Source organism: Melospiza melodia, chromosome 1, assembly GCF_035770615.1.
Source record: "Melospiza melodia melodia isolate bMelMel2 chromosome 1, bMelMel2.pri, whole genome shotgun sequence".
Lineage (NCBI taxonomy): Eukaryota > Metazoa > Chordata > Aves > Passeriformes > Passerellidae > Melospiza > Melospiza melodia.
Genome location: NC_086194.1, coordinates 142,417,959 through 142,440,198, shown reverse-complemented (window position 1 = coordinate 142,440,198; position 22,240 = coordinate 142,417,959). Strand labels below are relative to the sequence as shown.

General features: G+C 40.6%; 1 protein-coding gene across 1 annotated transcript; it reads right to left on the bottom strand.

The window, feature by feature from the left end:
* Positions 1-118: 118 nt before the first annotated feature.
* On the bottom strand, positions 119-20,948 carry PI15 (peptidase inhibitor 15). Its single transcript, XM_063178106.1, has 6 exons — positions 20,861-20,948; positions 19,977-20,318; positions 4,655-4,773; positions 4,303-4,435; positions 4,020-4,135; positions 119-254 (listed from the first exon to the last, which is right to left on the bottom strand). Exons 2-6 carry the CDS (start codon positions 20,247-20,249, stop codon positions 119-121), a joined length of 777 nt encoding a protein of 258 aa, XP_063034176.1. The 5' UTR covers positions 20,250-20,318; positions 20,861-20,948.
* Between the last annotated feature and the right edge of the window lie 1,292 nt (positions 20,949-22,240).

The window sequence follows — 22,240 nt, the reverse complement described above, 5'->3', positions numbered from 1 at the left end:
AAAGAAAATATCAGAGTATTATTACAATATCTCTCTATATATAATATGTGCAAAATTCAATACACAAGGTTCTTGTTACTCATCTGTGGGTTTTCTTTAAAATAATGTTAACCTTAACTTATTTAAACCAGTATAAGTAGTTTGATGTTACTCCTGGGAAACAAAGATTGTCGATACAAGAACCTCCATAGCTTGGAGGACAAGCTGAACATGGAACTCCAACTTTATATGGTGCTTCTCCAATCCAATTCCCCCTGAAAATAAAAAATTAAATAGAATGCTTAATAATTTCACAGTGGAAGAAAAAAAATCATCAACCATACGTGCTTTGAGTGATTAAAGTTAATGTCTTCACTGATGTCCCATAAATGCTCTGTTACAAAAAACATGACATTAGTTTATTGCTGTAGTTTACTGATAAACATGGATCTAGCAATTCCCAAGAAAGAGAGGAAAAATGACCATGTGAATCCAGGCTTGTAATATCCATTCCCCATCCTTTAGTCTCAGTGGTGAAGTCTCAGTCTTCTTGGTTTTGCTACAACCAAGTGATTTTTGGTTCTCTGATCTCATGACAGAGAATTTTTTACTGGGGATCTATATTTATGAAAAATAGCAAAATGAACAATTGTGCAAGGTTTTCCTTGAGCACGTTTTTCTCTGGCAGTTCTCTTAAAAGCTTGTGCTTTGTAGATGGATAAACAAACTGAGTGAAACCTTACTCTTAGGTTGCACCAGCCTAGGTTCACATGGTGAAGCTCTGAGATAGGAAGGACCATGGTCCCAATGAATTCATGATTAGAGAAAAAGGAAGAAAAAAACTATTAAAAGGAACTGGATTGGGGCATTTCCAGAGGTCTCACAGATGCAAATGAGAGCAGAAGCAGGGTGCTTGGTGAAGAGAGGTGTACAATAGACCCTAGGGAGAAAGGGATACAAAGTCTGGAGAGTGATCATATGAAAAGAGGTAACTCTGAAACATCTAGGAACATCTGAAAAACACATCCAGACTTAAAGGGGTTTAAGTAAACCACAGACTTTTAGAGAATCATGTAACACTCATGATGTAGGCAGAAAGTTAAAATTAGATTTTTATTTAAATGTTATGTCCAACAGAGCAGAGAACTTTCCTTTAGTTTGCATGTGACGTGGAATAGCAGTGAGTAATGCAATTATTTATGAAACATTTTGTCATTCCCCACCTCCCAGCCAATAACACTGGATCAAAAGCCTTAGTCTGGGTTGTGCCTTGGAAGAAAATAGGAATCTCAAATAATTTCCTCATTCCTACTTCTCTTCCAAATGAACACAGCAGATTAAGTGCTCAGGAAATATATTTAGTCTGATAACAGATACGGAAATTCAGAATTTGCTCAAAACTGCTTTCTGCTTCATTTTCTATGCAACACATGGTGGATTTGTGTGAGACCACTAGATATTCTGGGGACTTTCTAAACTGCAATCATGCTCCTTAACTGTAGGGGGTTTGCACTCATTTCAGAAGCATAAATATTTTTCCATGTTACAGCATGGCATCAGGGAAAATTACTGGAGTTCTAGATCCTAAATCTTTGCCAAATTCCAATTTTAGTAACTCAGATTGGGGCTGTCATATTCACTCCCTCTTTAGAGGAGTTTCTGGTGTGCTGGTTACTCAGAAGGACACAGACTTTACTGAGTGGCAAAGAGACTTCTGTGTGTGCCCAAGGACCCTAAGCCTCAACTCAATTAAATCTAGAAATATAAAATTAATCCAGGGAAGATCATTCAATATAATTTTTGTGACTCTGCAAGAAGTAGATGTGAAAATCATGATTCCACTTCCTGTGACTGAGAGGTCTGCTCAGTATCTCACACAGAGAAAGAGGTTGCAACTTCAAGCTTTGGTTAGCTGTTCAAGAAGCTGTGGGATTTTTAGATTCAGAAAATATAAAATGTCATTAATTCATTGCTAGCTGATACACAAACACTAAATTAGTTTCCAAAAATGCCTTATGTATAAATCCATTTTATTCCAATATATGAAAATGAGATAAGTATTCCAGAAAGCTTATAATTTTAATTTTTTTTTTCAAATTAGGATAGATTAAAAAATTGTCTTAGAATCTTTGATTTCATCTTGTCCATGTTGTGGAGCTGTAAGTCAGATAGAGTCTTTGCTGCCTATTCTTTGCTCCCTCACATTCACTTCTTACCCTCCTTTTCCAGTAAATATTAAAGACAAAAGGACAGAGAAATCTCCTTGATTTCCAAAGGTGGTTTTTCCCCAAGTAAATTTTCTTACAAAATCCTATCTCTTTTTCAGCTGCAAAACCTTTAAAAATTCTTTTTACTCATGTAACGGGTACAGTAATGACATATTCTTGCATATTCTTTACCACAAATGGACCTGTGCCACTAAGAGTTTATGGAAAACATGCTCAGTTAATCATACTCAGGTTCCTATACAGAACTGTGTCTTTGCCCAATGCACAGACAGGGCAAGCAGCCACTTACACTGTCTGTGCAGCTTTTGCAACAGTGGTGCAAACCAGACTGCAAATTGAAACTCTCCCAGAGCCACACTTTACTGATTCATTCTGCAACCAAAGGCAAGCTTGGGATGATGTCTAGGAAATGCTGGTAAAAAATTAATTTCTGCATTTCAACCGAACACTCACATATGCAAGTTATGGGATATATAGCCACCTATGGGTGTCTGTGAGCTGTATTTTAACAGACGCTAATATGGAAGGCAAGATAAGATAGATTTGCACACATGGAGTTTAGGCTGATGGACTTTGTGAAAGGAATGGTCATAAGCAAAGGTATCCTGTGGGCAACTACATGCATCAAAGAATGAATTACAAAATGGTTTGGGTTGGAAGGAACCTTACGGACAAACTAGTTCCAACCCCATTGCCATAGGAAGGGAACCTCTCACTAGACCAGGGTGCTCAGAACCCCGTCCTGTCTGGTGTTGAATGCTTCCATGGATGGGGAGTCCACAACCTCTCTGGGTAAACTGTGCCAGTGCCTCACCAGCCTCACAGCAAAGGATTCTTCCTAATGTCCTAATGTCTACCCACCTTAAGCTAAGGCCATTCCCTCTTGTCCTATCTCTACATGCCCTTGTGAAAAGTCTCTCTCCAGCTTTCTTGTAAGGCCCCTTTAGGTACCAATAGGTTCATACAAGATCTCCCTGGAGCCTTCTCCTTTCCAGTCTCAACAGCCCCAACTCACTCAGCCTGCCTTCAGAAATGAGCTACTCTAGCCCTGATCAACTTGGTAGCTCTGCTCTGGACCTGCTCTAACAGGCCCATGTCTTTCTTGTGCTAATAAAGACAGAATTGGAAGCAGCTCTCCAGATGGAGAGCAAAGTAGAGGAAAAGAATTGCCTGCTGGGCACATCTCTCTTGATGCAGCCCAGCCTATGGTTGGGTTTTGGGGCTGCATGAATGCCCTGATAAGTCATATTGAGTTTTTCATCTACAAACACCCACAAGTCCTTTCATCTACAAACACCCACAAATCCTTCTCCTCAAAACAATTTGTTCTCTACCCAGCCTGTACCTGTGCTTGGATTAACCCAATCCAGGTGTGTTTGGCCTGACTGAATTTCATAAGATTTGCACAGGCCCACCTGTCAGTAACTCAAGAGCCTGATCTACGGTGGGATTGCTTACCTGAGGAAGTCTAGTCCACCATGCCTATCTATAAAAGAGTGAAGAAATAAGGAATTCAAAGTAAAGTGAAGTCAGCACAAAGAAGGAAGAAAATACTAATAATAATAAAAACAGCAATAACAGAAAACCAGTTTTTTGTTTTGTTCCACACACATCAAGTTGGTTCCTTTTCCTCCTTGTACACTGGAGTCACACATTTCCATGCGTTCACATGGAAAGCTTGAACAAAAGAGCAGCCCACAGAAAAAGCACAAAGAGAGGTCATGCTGCCGAAAAAGGAGTAAGCAGTCCTATGAGAGGATCAAAACATGCACAAAGTATAAAAATAAACAAAAATAAAAGAGAGCAACTCACTTTGGGGCATAGTTGCATACCAAGTAAACAGCTCGCCGCCAAACAGATCCCCAGACGTTCATATTGTGGCACGTGTGGATTGCGCAGCCTATACGATTGGAAGTGGCCCAAACCATCTGAATAAATATTTATTATTGGTGAAGTCCAAATTGAAAAGGAATACACATATGCATATATTTATAGATATACACATACACTTATTTGAGAGAGAGAGGGGTATAAATACATCATAGAAAAGTTTAGCTTTGGACATGAGGTTTTGAATAGAGGAAATTTATATAACCTGTGTGTAATGGGTGCACATGGGTCCATAACATCGCATCGGGCACCTAGGGTTGCAGTCTTGAGGATAAGGGAAAGCATAATCCTTCACCTCATCATACCATGGCTTTACCAGCTGGAGAATAGATCGATATCTGGAAAGAAAAGAAAGAAAAAAACGTCATTTTAGATTTCGCTTCACATCACCAGAGTCACAGTATTAAGCAATAATATTCTTGAGTCAAACGAACACTGGCAGGTAGAGATATATTCTATAGATATAGATGTAGAATACTGGAGGACACCTGCATCCATCCAAGATCTGGTTTGCTCAAAGGCTGACAAAATAATTGCTTTGTAGGCTAACCTCTTACCTTCCAGTTCTTACAGACAGGTTCTGGCCCAAAAATCTCAGAAGATAGGAAGGACCATGGTCCCAAATGCATGTAGCAGCCCAAGCCTCAGCAGATTTGGCAAGAGTTTCATCCCAAACCTGACAAAATAAAGTATCCTTAATAGCAGAACAGAAAAAAGCATATAATGATCATAGTGCTAGAACAAAAGAAGCAAGTACCTTAACTCACAATTATACCATCATGATATATCACATCAGGAAATAAGAAGAGAACTGTGGAGCAGCATGTACAGAATCCAGTGGGATTTGCCCTATTGCTGGACAGAATTCCCTCCCATATCATTAGAGGAAGCCAAGTATTCTGATCTCTCCCTTTTTTTCTGAAAAGCCCTTCACCAAACAGGCCTTCTCCTACCATTTTCCCTTCTGTGCTGATGAGATCCATGTGTAGAGAGGAGTGAAATGTTGGCTGGGACTCAGACAGAAAGTGAAGGAGAGGAACACAGGGAAGAACAATCCAGCATAGGTACCCACAAACCCCCAACACATTTGGAACAGCACCTCAGGAGTATCTATAGCCAGGGCCAATGTGTGTGGCAGCTCTTCATATTTGAGGTCACAAGGTCAAGAAAGGGATTCCACAAAGGCAAAGACTATGGATAGTTTCCAGGTACAGTATAGATTTCACTACTTTATTCTGCACAGGAACTGGCATTGCTCACTGCCTGATATAAAAAAGATAACAGCTCTGTAAGAACAGACAATTTGACTTCTTAAGTTCTCCAATGTTTGAAACATGACAAGTGAACTTAAACACTGTCTCTTTTATATGCTTTCCCTGCTCAATTACATGCTTGATTTGTAACTCTGCTGTTTTCTCCACAGCAAAACAGGTTTGTCTCAGAAATAATGGAGATATTGGCAACAGAAACTACTGCACCACTGGAACTCCTGATAAAGATATCTCACTGTTACATTACAAGAGCACACAAATCCTAGTATAACTTAGTGTTTAAGGGATACCCAAGTAGGCTGTAGATTCTGGAATTACATGTATATTTGGAATACCCTTCTTGGAGTGTTGAAGTGCAGAATAGTTGTAGTGAATTGCCAGTAGAAAGGCAGAGCAGAACAGAGTAAAGTTGTTTATATAGACCATCAGTGCTTTTTAAACACAAACACAAACTCATATATCTTGAATGGTTATGAAATAAAGAGTATGCTCTCTGAGGCATAAGAGGCAAAGTCAGAAATTAACTTATCAAAAGGTAAAGTGGGCCACATCACAAATATTTTCTGTACTATGAGCTAATAATTTTTAACACTGAATTCAGTTTTAATTTCACAAACCTGAAGAGTGAAAAGACTGATCATTGACTAGGACAATAATTCATGCCCTGACTCTTATATTTTGTGACATTTCTCTTAGTGAGAATGACAAGATTTAGTAAATGTTATGAAATTTCTAGACCACTGAACCATGCTTTTTCAAATATGGAGTGGATAAGGTACCTCCTCGATTAATGATGAAGAAGCACAACAGAGACCAGTACATTCTCCTTAACAGAAATCATTTCCCACTCAAGTGGAACCACCTTAGGGATGGTAAAATGGATGGTGCATAAAGAAGAGAAGGCCGATTTTAGACCTGTTCAGAAAATTTCCAGGATGAAGTCAAATCAAGCTGCTAGTACAAGGACAAAAGACAGAAGTCCTAAGAAGAGGCATGCTCCAAATGAATACTCTTCAAGCCAGGGAACTGGCTTCAAGGCTAACTTGGTTAGACTTCAGCCCTGAAAAATTATGGGCATTTCTTGGAGGAATTGGAGATAAAAAATCCAAAACCCAGGATATGCTCTAGGGCCCAAGGCGAAGAAAACTGTGCATAGACATTTCTTCTGCTTTGTGTCTCTTCCATTAAGTTTACTAGCTGCATGTGGCCGGTGTATAAAAACCCCTTAATAATCCCTGTGGTACAGCAGTGGTCCCAAAAAGAGAGCTTAAAGAGTAGGTACAAACATAAAAGAGTGCCTGGGGAGTGTGTCTGAGAGGCTGGGGCCACAGCCAGTGTTTGGAGCCTGCCCAGGCCCAGGGGAGCAGAGGAGCTCACGGATCCAGCATGTGGGGCCAAACGCACTTGCCTGGTGTGCATCCATAAGGGGCTGCTCTGCCAGCACTGTGACACCCCATAAACACCCTCCTTTGCTGGGATTAATCACACTTCTGGCACGAGTGCTCCTGCCAGGAGGCTGAACATGAGGTTTGCGTGCTTGCTCCCAAGTGCCCTGTCTGCACTCCCACAGTAATCTAAACGCGCTCTGTGTTCGCACAAAGAGCGCCAACATCTCAACTTCCACCCAGCACATTTTTGTGTGCTATTTGCCTCGCAAAATAGCATGTTAGGTGTTTGAAAAAAATTTGAAGAATGGACTAGGTTTTCACTATTAACACTAAGCAAGGCACAGTTCCTGCCTTGGACAGCGAGGGCATTTCTAGTTCACTTTTGCTTCTCAGCTTCGTTTCTGGTTATCAGGAATCATCTGCAGCACTGCATTGGTAAAGCTTTGAGTTGTTGTTTCTAACTCAGTTAAAGTGTTGTGAGTTTGTCATGTATAGTGCACTCTGCTTTCCATTATCTGTTCACTCTTGATCCCTCTCTGGACAAATTTTTGGCAAACATAAAAAAAATAGAAACAAGGAGAAGGAAAAATAACTACTGACTCAGGGATAAGGGGGAGGGGTGCATATGCAGAATCTTTAAATTTCCTCCATTCCTTCATTAGCAGGCTGGTGAAAAGCCTCTACACAGTCCCTTACAGCTATGTAAATCACTTGTGTTTCATGGGAGAAGTTGATTGCCTCACCTTCCTTATTTACTTCATTTTTTAAGATGAAAAAGTGGTCTCAGTCCTTCTAGGAATAGCTCTAGATGATCACCAGGAGAAGAGAATACATAAGGCAGACCTTACAGAGTCTTTCAGCACCTGAAGTGAACCTACAAAATAGCTGGAAAGAGACTTTTTGCACTGGGATCAAGTGATAGAACAAGAGAGAACTGGCTTAAAGCTGAAGGAGGCTAGGTTTAGATTGGATATTAGGAAGAAATTCTTTGGTGTGAGGCTGGTGAGGCAATGAAACAGGTTGCCCAGATAAGTTGTGGATGCGCTATCCCTGGGAGTGTTCAAAGCTGGATGAAGCTGTGAGCAAACCAGTCTAGTTCCTGCCCATGGCAGCGGGGTTGGAACTGGATGATCTTTAAGATTCTGTCTAACCCAAACCATTCTATGCTTCTATAAAAAGGCAAACAATTAATAAAGGCTGAAAGTGAAAAATATTATCTCATTGTGAACCAAACTATTATAAGAGACTGACATTAGTTCACCTTTTCAAAAAAAGTCTGATCCTGAGTCCACAGTTGTACTAACTTTTATCAGAGTTCAGACCCCCTGTTTTGGGCATCTAAGAGAACAGAGCAAAGACATTTGGATTTTAAAGCCATGTGGTTTCATTATGTGTACATAGATAAATAGCATACCAAGAAATACAAATATATCCTAGAAAGAGAAACTGAAGTAACTTGAAAGTGAGAGGGACAGTTTCTGTACAAGGAGAAATTAAAAAGCTCAAGCTAATTAGCAAAGAATTTAAAAGAAACTGAGTGATAAAAAAAATTATGAACCGAAATATGGACAATGCAGTGTTCCTATTAAACACATCCGAAAAAGCTGCCTGACATGAACACAAAATTGTAAAAGAGAAAAAGGAAAAATATTTCCATACTCAGTGGGTTAAGATCTAAGAAGGTGACTCATCCTGAAATGCTGATCATGCAAACTCCCAGTGCCAAAAATGATCATCCACTCCCTGGGGACAGTTAATCTCCATTTGCTAGGTTGCAAGTAGTTGAGGAAGAAGTCACTTTCTATCCAGTATAAAGATGCCCCCCAAACTCCAGATCACTGATTTAGTCCACCATGGAAACCTCCTCACTTCTCAACTGGGTCAAACTGAGCCACAACAGAATTAAAGCCTGTCACCACAGTGCCACCGACAACTTGAAATGAACATCCTTTGGCCAATTTATTTTTCTTTCTTGAGCCAAAGATTATTTTCCTAGAAAGCTCTCTGACTGTGCTCTCTGTACTGCTCCCTGCAAAACAACACTTCCAAACTACATCTCAAGGAACAGGGCACTGTTTCTACATGGGGAGTTTCAACATCTGAGACCACTTCATGAGGCAGCTCTGGAGTGTTCTCTGCACTCACACAGCATGTGCTTGCTGAGAGTTAGGAGTAAAATCTTAGCACTAATAAAGTCAGCAGGAATTTTGCCAGTGAGCCAGAATTTAATCCTAGATTTTGCTTGTTTCCCTCTGTAAACAAATAGTAAAATATTTAATCCCCACAATGTGTAATAAGCAATACAGTGTAAAACAAAATCTCTTTCATGTTGAATGAAATTTCTCGAAACCCAAAAAGTGGGCTTCCTTAACCACGGAAAGCCTTTTAATATTGTGGGTCACAGTTGCCTCATACATTTCCTTTTTATGGCTGTTTCTATAGCTGTCTCTCAGTTGCTCTTAGATAATTTCCATGTAAAAAGGATGAAATTGTCCTTTTGTGCTTGGTTGGAACTGGAGGTCCTTGTCACAACCATGTTCTTATGTATTAAAACAGTGGTGAAGCTGAATAAACATCCTCATGATGAAAAAGAAAAGAAAACAACTATAATATTATAATGATCTGTTCACGACATTTGTTGAAAAAACACTGGCTGTTCCCTTCCTACTTTGATACCTAGGTTTTAATTTGACGAATTGCATACATAACAATTTTTAACTAAAACTTAGAAACATGGTTCTGCTCATTTTCATTGCAGGCAGAATTGTAGTCCTCAATCATTTAAATGGAGCAGCTTTTTCTTGACATTCTGCTCAAGAAATGTCTTAGGAGACAAACCCATCACTCAAATGACAATGATCTCTCCTCATCTCTGCAAGTAGCCTGAAACTCTTATTAATGGCAACAGAGAGCAAGAATTTGTGATCTAAATGCAAAGGGAACAGAATACACAGCCATACACTGTATTCACTATGTTCCCATTCTGTGTGGTTATCTGTGGGTAAACTGGATGTTTACAGAACCACTTAAATTTACAGCCTTCATTGTCACAAAGAAAATATGAAAAAAGTCTGGTAAGTAGGAGTGCTCCTTCCCTCAAAGTGGACAGATTGTGAGATAGAAGATGTGGGCTAATTGTGGAGTCCATAAAGATATGCTTTTACCTAGTAGCCTAAGGACTGTGCTAATGATCATTGTAAAACACTCCAGCAATCCAAACCTTTGTTTTAATTCTTCTTTTGCCATCATGATCTTTAATCTTTCCCACCACATTTTTATTGCCAGTAACTGGGAAGCCCTCCTAACTTGAAAAAGAGCACAAGAGAACCTCAGCAGAGCATTGCTCTGGATATCAAATACCAGCAGCAGCCCTCAGTGCCTCACTGTTTGTTGTGGGGTTTTTTAAACGACATATCAGCTAAGATAACACTACGCATATTTCCCGATGGTAAAACAAGTACTTTAAGCAAAACATACACATCCTGGTCACTCATTACCTTCCTAGGAGTTCCCTTAGTCAGGGCTGCTGCCCATCGTGCCAGGACAGCTGTGGGGTTACCAGACCTCAGCTGGCTGCCATCAACTCTACAGCTGAAGCGACAAACACTGGGTTGAGATGTGAACATAAATCCAGAGCAAACAGGTAAAGTTCACTGTTTTAACCACTCCTTTCTGCAACAGCTTCTTTACACAAGTCCAGCTACATAAAGAGATGGCAAATGAAATACTGGGATACACAATTTGAAGAGAGTTGCATGGTAGCACTTCTATATTTTGAAGCAATAAAAAGTGGCAATTTTTTTTCCAGTCTTGGCATCTTCTTTTTCATTTATGTATGTTTACTGTGGATTCATATTAGTGATATTCAGATTGTTATTTCACACAAACAGATCTCTAGCGATTCTTAGGCATCTCAGAAAGATGGCCAGTACGACCTTCTTTTAGCAGTGATCAATTAAAAATTAGCCTTTCCACCTCAAACATATTATTTTACTCTCCAGTAGCTCCCTGCTTCTCTTTGTTTGCCTAGTTGAAGATCAAAAGCTCTTACTTCCAGAATGGCAGCAAGCGAGAGAGAAGTAAACCTTGACTCAAGCAATTTTTTCCTGTGATAAAAACACTGTGAAGCCAAGGGATGAAATCCAACATGTCCAGTCCATCTGTGCAGCTGCATTCCACAGCTGCTCGTGCAAGTCCCAGGGTGGATTAGCAGATGTAGGCTGCTACCCTGCAACACACAGGTCCCATCCTCACGGGTCACCCAGCCTCGCACCGCTCACACTCGCGCGTGCGGCACCCGTCTCAAATCCCACAGTGGCACACATTTGCTCCCCTTCTCTTTCATATAGTGAGACATGCAGCATTTTCAAGTTTAGAAACTTTCTGTAGGACTCCCACCATGTCCACTACCCCAAATCTGGCAGAAAGCTTAGTAAAACATCCCAACAGCCCTTCTGCCTGCATGCTTTCACAGCAGAATGACTGACAGAGCCTCGCCTTCTTGCTCCCACTTTTTTCAATACATACGGTGTGATGAAAACATATGAGCTCATTGGAACTTGCACAGAGATGTGGCAAACTTTATATATTTATTTAGGCTCTGAGATCATTTGAATGTTAGGCTCTCTCTCTCTAAGAATATCTTTTTGGTTTTTTTATCTCAACGACCACCTGTTAGAAACTTTTGTATGTTTATTGTAATTGGTGCCTACAACACATGCAGGTACTTTCTCATGTGCATTAGGTAATAATTAGAAAGTTTATACAGAAAATTTCCAGTCCACCCTCTAGAGAAAAAATATCTGGATGGGAATGACAGCTCCATATGTCATTCTTCTGCAAATAAACAGAGGGTTAATACATCAAGCTGCTTGTCCAACAATCCACTGCAACTCAAAGTAAAACTGTGCAATGTTTTATAGTAAATTTACCCTCATATATCCAAACCTCCAAACATCTGAGTCACACTTCTGAAGGGCTCAGTATTAGAAGGTCTGGCTCAATCCAGGCATCACCAGACATATTCCCAAGAAACCTCACTGCCAGAAATACTTTTCTTATGAAAATTCAAGCCTGTGTTTTACATAGAAGCTTATATTCCTGGGACTCTACATGGTGCAAACACAAAGTGCTATCATTTGTAGATTTACTATGTTACTAGTAATTTTTTTTACTAGTCAATTTTTTTTTCTAGTTACTAGAAATTTTTTGTTCTTTTAAAGGTTGTTTGAACTTCCTTTCATGTTTGGCATCAGGCTTTCAGACAATAAGAAATAAAGAAAATTGGTATGCTGTCAGATTTAATAACAATAAGCTTCTCTGATATGCTATTATTTGTTTAGCTTTTGGAAAAGTTAAATATCACAGCTATATATCTTAAAATATTCAGTGCTTTTCTAACCTACTGCAAGGACTATTTTAATTGGCAACAGCTTATCTTAGAAGTGGTAACAAAAAGGACCAAATTCTAGCTCCGTGTCACCCTCACAATTGGTCAGAAGTCTGAAAAGGAGCATGTCTGACCTATATAATTTTAAATATGATCAGAACAAATTGTATTTTCTTAGAAATACAAGACATGAATGAAAATGTGTTTATTTTGTGGTGTTTCATTTCTCTTACATATAGAAAAAAATGTATTCTGCTTTTCTTTGTTATTAACCACTGAAGATTTCCATCAAAAGGAAAAACGTTCTTAATTTCTTTAAAAGTTCTCAAAGAAAATACTATTTTCTAAGTAGCTCTAGCTGAAAGATATGACACCATGACTTAAAAGAAAACACATAGAAGCTTCCTTTTTCTGCAGAATAAAGAATAAGAACAATAGTTCTTTATTCTCAGAAAAAGAAAGCTCAGTTTAAGATTCTTTCTCTTGATACAGATTAACAGACATCACTGACAGATAGATGTGCAAAACCAGTTAAATCTCAGTTTCATTTAAATAGACCTCAGACCCCATTCCAGGGCACCTGCAGATGCATTAATCCATGGAGGAGCCTGAGCTGAAGGTTCTGTGCACAAAAGCAAGCAAGGGGCTATCCTGGGGCTTCCATCTGTTGATGCCTCTAGGATACACATTTTCACAGACCTGTGATAGACTATTTATCTTTTCAGGTAGAGAAAGAGGACAAAAACTTTGAGAAGTTTAAGGTTATTATCATCTCCATTCATGTATGAAACAAAATATTGTGTACTTTGGATCAAGATTCTTGTGAAAAATGCCCTGTCTCTGTTTGTAGCCAAGAAGTTCAAGAGGTGCTACATTTAATAATAAAGGAATGTCTAATTCCAAGGCCTCTGGGCAGGCTGCTTTTCTATCTGAGACTTTACTAAGTTGTTTTTTGTTTGTTTAAACTCCTAGAAGGTTTTCTGCTAATACTAAATTTAAATAATGTAAATATTCTTTTCTAAAACACCATCAAGATGGATATTTTAAAGTTGTTATGCATAAAAATTGGAACAGAGCTCTAGTACCAAAGCAAGTTTAACACCGTCACTCTTTTCCACAAAATTTTATCAAGACAGCATTTTTGGGGAAGTTCTTCAGATTCTTCAAGGAGTGCTTTCTAGGAAGAGTCTTTTCCATTCAACTCTTGAAGAGGTCTATCATTCACTCTGAACATAAGAGGTGGCTTTTGTACTTATTATCAGTAATATCCACTGGGATTTGACCCTAGATAACACCAGTTACTGAGACTGAACAGGCTTTTCTAGCTTTCTGTCAATGAAACTGCAGGAAAAATGGGCAACACCCTACATGTCAGTGATAGCCAAGCAGTTCAGTGCTGCCTTACTCACACTGGTGCACTGGGAAATACGTAAGTGGCTGAACTCACCTGGGAGGCAAAAGAGAGCTAGGTAAGTCTATTATGCCAGAATCAGCAGAAAGTAAGCTCCATTTACTCCTGCTTTCTCTCTGTCAGTGGCCATGCTGTGCCTCCACTGCAGAAAAAGGCTGAGTTGCTGTTGCTGTGAAACAACTGCTTCCTTTCCAGGCTGTGATGCAGACAGACACCATTAACTGTAACCATGTGAACCATATCAGTTCCCTACATATTATTTTAATTTTCTGAGAGGATCACTATTCCAGAATTCATTTGCCCGTGATCTCCAGGCATTCCTGGAGCTGCGTTATGGTACTAGGCAGAACGGATATTAATTGTCTAAACAGAAAATTGAGTGGTAGGAGGCAGAAACTGGAACCAGTGAACACATTCCACCATTGTACTCCTTCTCATTTGTTATTACCTCATTTGTGAATTCCCAGCATAGAGCAAGCTAAAAGCCATGGCAGACTGGGGGCCCACACTGGAGAACCTCCAAGCATCTTGAGCTCTCATCTGTCAGAAGACTGAGGTGGAATTTACACCTGCATTTATTTTGTGCTCTAGCATGATGAAAAGCATATCAAGAACTTCACACCCTGACTCGTCATCTGGTTACTTTATTTCAGACTTCACTATGTATATAGGATTTAAGGGAACAGGGCTACTGAATGGAAAAAGTATGCTGCCAGTAACTTCTACAGTAAATTCTTCATTGCATTATGGCAGTTAGACATGCACAGTTAAAATGATGGCCCTAATCTTCTTTGACATCCAAGGGTCTTGTTGACTAATTTAACTAAGGAACTGTAAATGGAGTGCAACTGTAACTTCATCCAATACGCAGAAGTATTGTAATGACATGCACATGCAAATTGAGGAAAGATAATATGCATCTTAATGCCAAGAAAACTGCCAGTAAATATGTAAAGGGTAATTTTTTGAAATGAAAAAGGACAGAAATTCTATTGGCAGTTTAAAAATGCATATAAAGATTAATTATCTGAGCTTTAGAGGGAAATATTTAGGTTAGACATTTGGAAATAATTTCTATTCCTAAGGTAAAATATTTGCCAAGAGATGTGACTGAGACAACATCACTTTAAGTGTTCAAGAGTAGACAAGATGAAAACCATATGTATGTAATGCAGAAGGAAGTCCTGCAACAGGCCAGGGATAAAGTACATGGATTAAGAGACTCTATCCAACTCATTAGACATAAATCTTGAAGGAACTAGCCCTGCAATCCTTACTCACAGACATGTATGATTGCAGTGGGACCATGTAAATAAGCCAGGGCAAATGACTCAAGAACAAAATGTCCTTAAAGATTTAGAGTGGTCTGTAAGAAACCACAATGAAAACAGTAACAAAAACGAAAAAAAAAACAAAAGGTAAACAGGTTGAGAGGTTTATTTATGAGAAATGCTATTGAATTGGAGAGAAAACCTAACTCACTCTTTCCATGTCCATACAAAAGGCTTTTGGTATTAAGCAGAACTTTGGAAAACTTGAAGTAGGTTTTCTGGGTTTTTTCTGACTTTGTCTTACCCATCACTTACTGCATATTCACAGAATAATTTTAAGATCACCTTGACAGCAAAAGAATTTTATCAAGACTTTTAAACTTAGACGTGAAATAATAAGGAAGTTATTTGCATTTGTGAGCACTTACTGGGTTATACCTTGCTTCTCTGACCTGACTTTGGAAGTTACCTGCAAATTTTCTGGGACAGGAAGTATCCAAATACATCACCTTGGCAAAGAGAGCCATTCCTGGGCCACACAGAGCATAAATATTTCCAGCACGACACACGTGGACTCCTTCACAGGACTACAGGAGCTTCTTTTTGAACACAGCTACTTTTCTTCTACAACAAGAGGTCGTTTCCTTTGTTTAGTCTATTATGGTCTTTTATGTGGATTTACTAGATATTAATATACTGAAATTCTCCATTCTCTTCCAGTTCCTGTGCCATCAGCTCATGAGAAACATTAAATAACTCCTGGGTAGCCGAACTAACTCATTTCAGGCTAGTCTGGGAATCTTTTACTACTTTGAGTTCTACAAAGTGAGTTAAAATGACAAAACTTAACCAGGGGCAGACTTTCCCAAATATGAAAGTGCAGTTACTGAACAAAAAAGAATTGAAAGTCTGTCTGAACATCTTTGGTATACCAGCAGGCTCGAGTTTATCTAGAGCACTTTTTGCACTTAAAATCTTCAGCCAGCATTCCACAAACATGTTTTTGAGTATGCAATCCTGCTGCCTCTATTACACTTCAGACATGCTACTGCCAGTCCACTCATAACTATGTTGATCCATACTGGGCTCAGGACTCATCCTTGCAGAGCCAGCAACGAAACTACTCATGACTGGCCTTTGCTATGGCTCTTCAACAACTTATTCAGATCACCTTAGAGAACTCTTAAATCAAACACATTTTCCCATTTTGCATGGGAATGCCATGGAGGATGGTGCTCAGTGCTCATCAAGGCCCACTAATATAAGTTACTACTTCTGCATGTAAAGATTTAAAGAGCGTGTCTGTACGCAAGCACCTGCTTGACCAGCTTTTGCACAAACACAGTGATGTGGGATACAACAAAGACCATACAGACTTTCAAGAAACTGGCCTCAAGCGGGAATGACTGTAGGAAAAGTAAAAATAACTTCTGATCCTCATAGAAACAGATATTTTGTGAATTAATATTTTGGAAGCCTAAAGATAGTGCCAATGCACATTAAAAGATTTTGCAATATCTTGAAAATATTTACTGGCCTACCAAATAGCTGAGATGTTCCAGAAAGGCAACATAGGTCTCTATAATACAGAATTAGCATTCAGAAAAAGGGATTTCTTCATTCACATGCTTCCACTGGAACTACAGATGTTCATACTTTTCACACTAGACAGCTGCTGGCAACTCTACACCTAACTTTTTCTGAATCATGAAATTTATGGAATCTTTCTGCTTTCTCCACAAAAAACATGCAAAGACAAGCAGATGATTTTCACCCTTTGTCAGGCCAGATGTATGGTGTCATCTTTCTTTCTGCAGGTATGCCCTCAACTTTTAAAGCACAAGCAAAGACTTTCTCAGGATGAGGAAGAAAAAGGTCCAAATTTAAAAAAAAAGACTCACTAATTCTGCATTACAGTCCTGGAAGTTCTTGTTTTCTTTCATTTTCTTTCACATGTATGCTGACTAGATTTGTACATGTAGAAAAACTTCCAGTTGAAGGTATCAGTACCTCCAGAACCAAAAGCTGGTTGTAAAATCTAACAGCTGGTTGTTAAATCTAACACATTGGGTGCCAATGTCCCGACAGAAAGACTTACCAAAGTGTAACTGGCACAAGACACACCAGTTTCTTTCCCTGGGCACTGATGCAATGCCTCCCACCATGTTGACTCCCCAGCTGTCTGCTTTCGTGGGGGGCTGCACGCAACAACACGCTGGGGCGGCGCTCAGACCCACCTCTTCCAAAGAGAGCTAGAACACTTCCCAGCTCTGCTTATCTAACTTCCCCTGCCCAACCCATGTGCATTTAAAGCTGTTCTTCCAGACCTCTCATCCAAAGTCCTACAGTACATAAACCTTCGAGACAATAAGGGCAGAGAAAATAACACCCAAGGAGTCTGAAGTATCTGTAGCTGCACTGGACATGTGAGAAGCAGACTGTATCAAGGAGAGGAAAAGAATGTGTCAAGAAGAAAAGCCCCAAAAAAGGTTGGGTGTGGAGAACTGGAATCACAAGAACCAAACCATGAAACCAAACCCTGAAGGGGTTTTATTTCCACCCAGGAGGTGGAAATAAAAGCAAATGGAATTGCACAGAAGTGAGAATGTGATACAGTAATTAATGAGAAGAACAGCTCCTAAAAGAATTAGGAAAAAACAACAAAACACAATTTACTATGACAGTGAACATAGAAAAGATGAAAAAATATATTTTTCTAGTTCTTCAAAACTGCTTAGTTTTTCTCTGTTTCAACACACTTAAAAAGATTTCCACAATCTACTGCATCTGTAAGCAATTCCAGCTCTCTAACATGTGACATCCATTTTAGTCATTGTTAGGGAAATTGGGATAGGCCATTTTTTTCACTATCCCAGAACTTTTCCATAGTATTCAGGAAAGGAACACATACTCTGTAAGGTTCTTTCAAGCACAAACACACATTGTCTGTTGTTATTGACAATGTGTTCATTGTCTTATTTATGAAAATAAGTATTGAGAAACATAACATCTTTTTTTATATAGCAGCAGCAACCTCATGTCCCTGTAAGACACAATAGATGCTGCACCACACACTGAAATTATTCAGAGACCAAAGAATGGACAAAGCAAACTCAGTTACTGATAATGGTGTTTCCAGTCTCAGTTTGGCTTACAGCACCCTGTCATCTTCCAGGCCTCCCTACCAAAATCCTTCTGTAGTCAGAGAGGTAAGAAGTAACACAGATGGTGCCAGGACCACAATGCAGATGGCAGAGCACACCCTGTGTGATGCTGCTCACTGAGCATTTTTCTGCTCTGTAGTTATATGGGACACACACAGAACTTAGACAATTTTAAAAGAGAATTGTTGGCAGAGGGGTGGCTGCCATTTGGGGATTCAAGCTCAAGTTGCACTCTGGTTTGTTACCTACATAGCTTGAAGTGCTGATCTGAATTCTGCAGCATGAAGTCACAAAGTACTTTCAGACTGGAAAACCAAATGTAAAAGAAAGCCTTCAGTCCTTGCACTTGAGGCTACTGTTGGGGCTGATGCTGCCAGGAACACAGGTACACCCCATGGCTGGCTGTTACTGGCAAAAGCAATAGTAAGAAAGGCAAGGAAAAGAACAGGAAAAGAACAGCTGTAAAGAGCATGACTTCAGTCTTGATTTTGTATCTATGTTGCAGTAAAGCTGCAGCAGAATAGCCACCAAAAATAGATAAAATCTTGGCATTTTATGTATACAAGTTCAGTAAAATCCAGGAAGCTTGCTTTCTATTTGCAAGGGTTCCTTACTGAACAGGCTAAGAACACTGCACTTACAAATCCCTTGGGAATAGGACAGGGTGCTGGCTTCACTTAAGCAAACTGCAGGAGCACCTTTGTAAAACACACAAGCCAAGGAAGGGTATGGTAGGCTGCCATTCCCTCAGACATTACAACAAAGTTTATTTACACAGAGTCAAAGGAAACATCAGTGGAGAGCACAGCAATGAAAGTGATGACTGAGCTTGACTTCTGACCACTCTGTCTCTGACCTTTCCACTTAACCAGAATTGAAACTCAGCCTATGGTCTTCATCCTGCAATATTCTGAGACCACTCACCGTTCTGAGGTGCTGCTGAGATATGCTGAACAGATTATATGATGAAATTCAGATTTAGGTAACATCTGTGATAGAAAGATGTCCAAATTGTTAGTCATTAGCTGCTAGAAAGGAGGAGCTGTTATTACTGATATCCCCTTTTTATGTCAAGCTGACGGTGTCCTGTTTCTCAAACCTATTAACTGTCTGCTGTCATATGAGAAACTGTGTCTTTAGCATTTATTATGCTGCTGACACAACTTGTCTGTGCTTTCAAAACAATGTGAATACCTCAATTACAATGTAAAAAAAAATTGTTGGACAACCTATGTTTAATATTAGAGGCCCACATTATGCATATATGCAAAGTTGGAACACGAAGTAGCAAATACTAAAGCACCATGAGATCACTGTGAATGTCTAACTTCTACCATACCTGCAGGAACAGAAATTTCCCATAAGTATTTTCCAATAAGGAGAAAATGTGCCCGCCACATACTTTTTTTGAGCACATTGAAATCCTACACACTAGATAAACCTTAAAAAGCAGCATTGCATTTGATGGAAAGATAAAGGTATTAGGTGAACACAGAAAACATGCAGTAAGAAAAACACATGAAGAGGAGACAGATGAATTACTTTGCAAACAGTCTTACCATATTGCTTCCATACATAATATGTGTGAAATAAATAAGAAAGGTTCATTGTGTGTCTTTTTGCCCACATCAAGGCAATGACTTTCAGTGTACTCCACAAAAACTATGGGGGTAATGATCAGCACTTTAACACTTTGGGTTGCCTGTGATCACATACAACTCCTCAGGCCAACAAGCAGTTAACTCACCACTTCACTACACATGGAAATGAAAATTGAACAGGGCAAGTAAGAAGTTCAGAGTTCAGCATTCAGCTTTTGCTTGCTGAAGTTAATGCAGCTTGAAAAACATAAGGACAGAACATTTTAGTAAGCAACAATAGATTTTAAAAAATTTATTTAGTTAACTAAACTATTACAATTTGTTTAAGAAAATCAGATCACTGATTTACAGTTTGTTTTACTCTGAAATAAACAGTTCACTTACCATGTATTCCATGTTGGAAGCAGGTGGGAAGACTTTGCCTCTGACTTGATTATGATAATCAAGAATGGCAATCATGTCATTCTGTGAAATGTAGCGCTTCCGCCTGGCTTTGGGAATTTTTGCAGAGTCCAGATGAGCTGCCAAAGCTGTCTTGATGTCAGTGAAATTATTGTCTGACAAGAATAGGTCAGTGGAGTTGGGTAACACTAATGCACTTGTTTCACAGAGAATGGAAAATAAGAGAGAACAAATGATTGCAGCAATTACTGTCATTTTGGGGCCAAAGGAGACAGATCGACCACAGAGGTACTCTGCTTTAAGTCAGGGCAGTAGAAAGCAAATCTGTAGAAGAGAAGATACCAAAGATGTGATTCTGTACATCTGGGTAGCAAGACAAAGTGAACAAGCAGGCTGTGACCAGAAAAATCATTCTGTCAGCTCAATCATAAAAACAAACCAGGCAGAACACGTGTTGCTGAGCAATTTTCAGTAACTGTATTAATGATGATGGTCTTACTACAACACACCAGATGAGGTATCCTAATGAAGTACAGGGTCAGAGCTGGTAGTATTCCTGAAATAGTGACAGTGCAATCACACCAAATCAGTCCATAACCACACCACAGATCTTAAATAGGGAGACTGCAAGGAACCTCACATCATGTTTTCTACAGAAAATTAAAAATACATCCTAGGCTATGCCTACCCCATAGGCATGGAGTGTTTTGACACAGTGTGGCAGACATAAACCAGTAGGTAGAAGAAAACATAGACAGCATGAAAGCAGGACATCTTAGAAATAGCATTCAAATCTTAAGTTCACCAAGTGTGATGAGCATTGATAAAACTGCATGCAAAGAAACTTATGGAACTGAATGGCTTACCTCTGGATAATACCAAGAAAAAAAGAACAGAGTCTATTGTTCTCCCAGTATATATAGCACTCTCCTATGTGATGATATGAACCTTTGTGAAGAAGCGTCTCTTATTACAACCCCCCAAAGAACAAAACCGTGCTGGTTGTGAAGCTTCTGGCCAGAGGAGCCGCTGACAGCCTTTATACGTTCGGGGCTGTGCAGCCAGCGCGGGCAGTGTCGCGGCGGGTCCCGCTCGGCCGGCGCGGGCGGGAGGGGCCGTGCGAGCCCACGGCGGCCATTGGGTGGCACCCGGAGGGTGGGCGCTGGGGGGCTCGGTCACACCCCCGCCTGATGCAGCGCAGGGAGGCAGCCTGCGAGACTCTCTACTCGGCGTTTCCTACCTTTTTTTTTTTTTTTTTTTTTTCCCTCCGCGGCTGCTTTTTTCCTCATTTCCCGAGCATCATGCTGGCTCGGGAAGCGCTGTTTCTCGCCGCTCCACGAGCCCCCACGGCGCAGCGCGGAGCGCAGAGTTTGCAAACCTGCGTTTGCTGTCCCGGTCCCAGGACTCCGTGCACCGCCGTGGCCCGGCCCGGGCCGGCAGCGCGGTGTCCCGGGCCCCGGCGGGCAGCCCGGGCCCCGCTCCATCCACGGCCGGCACGGCTGCTGCCCAGGCCGGGCCCCCTCCGCTCGCCCCCTTCTCCTCCTCCCTCGCCCTCTGCCCTCCGAGGCACGGGCAGAGCTCCGGGCGGCCGCGGCCGTCCCTAAGCTGTTACCTGAACGTCTGCCAGTGGGAAGCTACGGGAGCGGCGGGACCGAAAGCTCCCGGCGGTGCCAGGGAGACATCTGCTCCCCATTAGCTAGCCTATAGCTGGAATTCTTTAAGCACAGAATGGTCCAGCCACTCACACGGCAGAGCTGAGGGCATAACACCGGGGCCATGACGAAAGCGAGCGGAGAAGCAGCAGCAGCAGCAGCAGCCAGCAGTTGTGCACTGGGGCAGCGTGTGGGAGCTGCACAATGTCAGGCTGACCCCCACCAGGGCTGGGCGACCTGGGGCAGCCTGTGAAATGGGGCACTTAAAAGTGCCATTACACCGGTTTGTGACATCATAAAGGAGCTAGGAGAGAGAGACACGACAAGTTAGATGTTACACCAAAACTTAGGAGCGCTCAAAAGTTTCAGTAGCTCTGTTAGAGAAGCAATATGGGATTTAAGTATTAGGGAAGCGCAGTCCAGTAGTTGGAGCACAGGGCTGGAAGCCAACACTCACGCTCTCCTTTTGGCTCTGCTGCTCACTTGCTGTGTGGCCTAACCCAAACCATTTAATCTCTGTGTGCAATCTCTACAACAGTATAATAGGCTTCTACAGACATGTCGTAAGGATCAAATGACTAGTGTTTGATAGTG